Source organism: Lampetra fluviatilis, unplaced genomic scaffold (assembly GCF_964198595.1).
Source record: "Lampetra fluviatilis unplaced genomic scaffold, kcLamFluv1.1 SCAFFOLD_145, whole genome shotgun sequence".
NCBI lineage: Eukaryota > Metazoa > Chordata > Hyperoartia > Petromyzontiformes > Petromyzontidae > Lampetra > Lampetra fluviatilis.
Genome location: NW_027621523.1, coordinates 246,225 through 250,626, shown reverse-complemented (window position 1 = coordinate 250,626; position 4,402 = coordinate 246,225). Strand labels below are relative to the sequence as shown.

Here is a 4,402-nt window from a genome sequence, read left to right as displayed (position 1 = left end):
TGGGTGAGTGGGTGAGTGAGTGGGTGAGTGAGTGAGTGGGTGAGTGGGTGAGTGAGTGGGTGAGTGGGTGAGTGAGTGAGTGAGTGGGTGAGTGAGTGGGTGAGTGAGTGGGTGAGTGAGTGAGTGAGTGAGTGGGTGAGTGAGTGGGTGGGTGAGTGAGTGAGTGAGTGAGTGGGTGAGTGAGTGGGTGAGTGGGTGAGTGAGTGAGTGGGTGAGTGGGTGGGTGAGTGAGTGGGTGGGTGAGTGAGTGAGTGAGTGGGTGAGTGAGTGAGTGGATGAGTGAGTGGGTGAGTGAGTGAGTGGGTGGGTGAGTGAGTGAGTGAGTGGGTGAGTGGGTGAGTGAGTGGGTGAGTGGGTGAGTGAGTGGGTGAGTGGGTGAGTGAGTGGGTGAGTGAGTGAGTGGGTGAGTGGGTGAGTGGGTGAGTGAGTGGGTGAGTGGGTGGGTGAGTGAGTGGGTGAGTGGGTGGGTGAGTGGGTGAGTGGGTGAGTGAGTGGGTGAGTGAGTGAGTGGGTGAGTGGGTGAGTGAGTGGGTGAGTGAGTGAGTGGGTGAGTGAGTGGGTGAGTGGGTGAGTGAGTGAGTGAGTGAGTGAGTGAGTGAGTGGGTGAGTGAGTGGGTGAGTGAGTGGGTGAGTGAGTGAGTGAGTGAGTGGGTGAGTGAGTGGGTGGGTGAGTGAGTGAGTGAGTGAGTGGGTGAGTGAGTGGGTGAGTGGGTGAGTGAGTGAGTGGGTGAGTGGGTGGGTGAGTGAGTGGGTGGGTGAGTGAGTGAGTGAGTGGGTGAGTGAGTGAGTGGATGAGTGAGTGGGTGAGTGAGTGAGTGGGTGGGTGAGTGAGTGAGTGAGTGGGTGAGTGGGTGAGTGAGTGGGTGAGTGGGTGAGTGAGTGGGTGAGTGGGTGAGTGAGTGGGTGAGTGAGTGAGTGGGTGAGTGGGTGAGTGGGTGAGTGAGTGGGTGAGTGGGTGGGTGAGTGAGTGGGTGAGTGGGTGGGTGAGTGGGTGAGTGGGTGAGTGAGTGGGTGAGTGAGTGAGTGGGTGAGTGAGTGAGTGGGTGAGTGAGTGAGTGGGTGAGTGAGTGGGTGAGTGAGTGTATTTGGAGTCTGCGTCTCTCTCTCATCATCATCATCACGGTGGCTAGGAGATGTTGACTACCTCGCCTGGTGTACAGGAGGTCGTGGGTTCGATCCCGACCCTGACGATGCCTGCTGCTTTCTCTCTCTCCCCATCGTCGGGTGGATTTTTCTCCGGGTCCTCCAGTTTTTTCCCCTCCACATGTCGAATGGACCTCACGCGTTTTCGAGTGTATGGGATTGCCAGCAAGCTAACAACGGCACTTGCCCCTCTAGACAGTATGCCAGAGGCTACACGGGGGATCTTTGTCTGTGTCTGTGTGTGAGGTGCTAGCGATCAGCACTTGCCCCTGCAGCCTGTCAGAGACTACACGGGGGATCTTTGTCTGTGTCTGTGTGTGAGGTGCTAGCTAACAGCACTTAACCCTGCAGCCTGTCAGAGACTACACGGGGGATCTTTGTCTGTGTCTGTGTGTGAGGTGCTAGCTAACAGCACTTGCCCCTACAGTATGTTCGAGGCTACACGGGGGATCTTTGTCTGTGTCTGTGTGTGAGGTGCTAGCTAACAGCACTTGCCCCTGCAGTCTGTTCGAGGCTACACGGGGGATCTTTGTCTGTGTCTGTGTGTGAGGTGCTAGCGATCAGCACTTGCCCCTACAGTCTGTTAGAGGCTACACGGGGGATCTTTGTCTGTGTCTGTGTGTGAGGTGCTAGCTAACAGCACTTGCCCCTACAGTATGTTCGAGGCTACACGGGGGATCTTTGTCTGTGTCTGTGTGTGAGGTGCTAGCTAACAGCACTTGCCCCTGCAGCCTGTTCGAGGCTACACGGGGGATCTTTGTCTGTGTCTGTGTGTGAGGTGCTAGCTCACAGCACTTGCCCCTGCACTCTGTTCGAGGCTACACGGGGGATCTTTGTCTGTGTCTGTGTGTGAGGTGCCAGCTAACAGCACTTGCCCCTACAGTCTGTTCGAGGCTACACGGGGGATCTTTGTCTGTGTCTGTGTGTGAGGTGCCAGCTAACAGCACTTGCCCCTGCACTCTGTTCGAGGCTACACGGGGGATCTTTGTCTGTGTCTGTGTGTGAGGTGCCAGCTAACAGCACTTGCCCCTACAGTCTGTTCGAGGCTACACGGGGGGATCTTTGTGTCTGTGTGTCTGTGTGTGTGTAGGGGGAGTTTGGGGTGTACCTGGTCTCGGATGGAAGTAGCCGCCCTTATCGCTGCAAGATCAAGGCTCCCGGCTTCGCCCATCTGGTGAGCGAGTCCGCCCGCCTTGGCGATCATCGGTGCGACCCCCCAATCTGTCGAATCGGAATCGGTCGGAAGGTTCAGCGGCGAACGCCGATTCTCCCAGGCAAGGTGGCGGTGCAAAGTAGAGGAACGTGGAATGATTCAAACAGTATCAATGCGTCTTCTTGGTTCTTTCGGTAAAGTCACGTAGAAGGGAAATGATAAAGTAAAAAAAATAAAACATAATAAAATACAATTCTCACAAAGGGAAATAATAAAATAATAATAAAAAATTACATAATAAAATACAATTCTCACGTATAAGGGAAATAATAAAACATTAAAAATAAAACAATAAAATCCTATTCTCACAAAGGGAAATAATAAAATATTACAAATAAAACATGATAAAATGCAATTCTCACTAAGGGAAATAATTAAATAATGAAATTTCACCATAGTAAAATGCAATTCTCACAAAGGGAAATAATAAAAATAAAACATCAAATACAATTCTCTGTCGGAAAGACAGCATGAAATGTTTCACGCTGTCTTTCCGACAGACCTGTTCTTCACCTGAGGACGGCTGCTTGCGTTGTGGCCGAAACGTCGTGAGAATTGTATTATTTTATTATGTTTTATTACTTTATTATTTCCCAATATGCACAAATACAACCGGAAGATGTTTTTATCTCACCGGGCAAAAGGGCGCTCCCTGAACAATTCCGTCGTTGTATTCGCTGCCTTGCCCCAATACCGATGAATGAAAAAACAAAAATTGTCTGTCGTCGTTAAACCAGCCACGAACACCCGGCACGGTCAATCGGTAAGAGGAGTTTTAGTGGCTTAAACAAGCCGTGGCCTAACCAGTTACCTCACCACTAAACCATCTACCGCCACCATCACCACCACCCATCACGGTCAATCGGTAAGAGGAGTTTTACTGGCTTAAACAAGCCGTGGCCTAACTAGTTGACTCACCACTAAACCATCTACCGCCACCATCACCATCACGGTCAATCGGTAAGAGGAGTTTTAGTGGCTTAAACAAGCCGTGGCCTAACTAGTTACCTCACCACTAAACCATCTACCGCCACCATCACCATCACGGTCAATCGGTAAGATGAGTTTTAGTGGCTTAAACAAGCCGTGGCCTAACTAGTTGACTCACCACTAAACCATCTACCGCCACCATCACCCGGCACGGTCAATCGGTAAGAGGAGTTTTAGTGGCTTAAACAAGCCGTGGCCTAACCAGTTACCTCACCACTAAACCATCTACCGCCACCATCACCATCACCCATCACGGTCAATCGGTAAGAGGAGTTTTAGTGGCTTAAACAAGCCGTGGCCTAACCAGTTACCTCACCACTAAACCATCTACCGCCACCATCACCTGGCACGGTCAATCGGTAAGATGAGTTTTAGTGGCTTAAACAAGCCGTGGCCTAACTAGTTACCTCACCACTAAACCATCTACCGCCACCATCACCATCACGGTCAATCGGTAAGAGGAGTTTTAGTGGCTTAAACAAGCCGTGGCCTAACCAGTTACCTCACCACTAAACCATCTACCGCCACCATCACCATCACGGTCAATCAGTAAGAGGAGTTTTAGTGGCTTAAACAAGCCGTGGCCTAACTAGTTACCTCACCACTAAACCATCTACCGCCACCATCACCCGGCACGGTCAATCGGTAAGAGGAGTTTTAGTGGCTTAAACAAGCCGTGGCCTAACTAGTTGACTCACCACTAAACCATCTACCGCCACCATCACCATCACCCATCACGGTCAATCGGTAAGAGGAGTTTTAGTGGCTTAAACAAGCCGTGGCCTAACTAGTTACCTCACCACTAAACCATCTACCGCCACCATCACCCGGCACGGTCAATCGGTAAGAGGAGTTTTAGTGGCTTAAACAAGCCGTGGCCTAACTAGTTGACTCACCACTAAACCATCTACCGCCACCATCACCATCACCCATCACGGTCAATCGGTAAGAGGAGTTTTAGTGGCTTAAACAAGCCGTGGCCTAACCAGTTACCTCACCACTAAACCATCTACCGCCACCATCACCCGGCACGGTCAATCGGTAAGAGGAGTTTTA

At 51.1% G+C, this 4,402-nt stretch overlaps 1 protein-coding gene across 1 annotated transcript in view; it reads left to right on the top strand.

The window, feature by feature from the left end:
- Positions 1-2,219: 2,219 nt before the first annotated feature.
- The window catches only part of LOC144955368 (uncharacterized), a 13,694-nt gene continuing 11,511 nt past the window's right edge, over positions 2,220-4,402 (top strand). Inside the window, exon 1 of the mRNA XM_078885610.1 lies at positions 2,220-2,317. Coding sequence (XP_078741736.1) covers positions 2,262-2,317 — 56 coding nt within the window. The 5' untranslated portion in view covers positions 2,220-2,261. The remainder of the gene's footprint in view (positions 2,318-4,402) is intronic.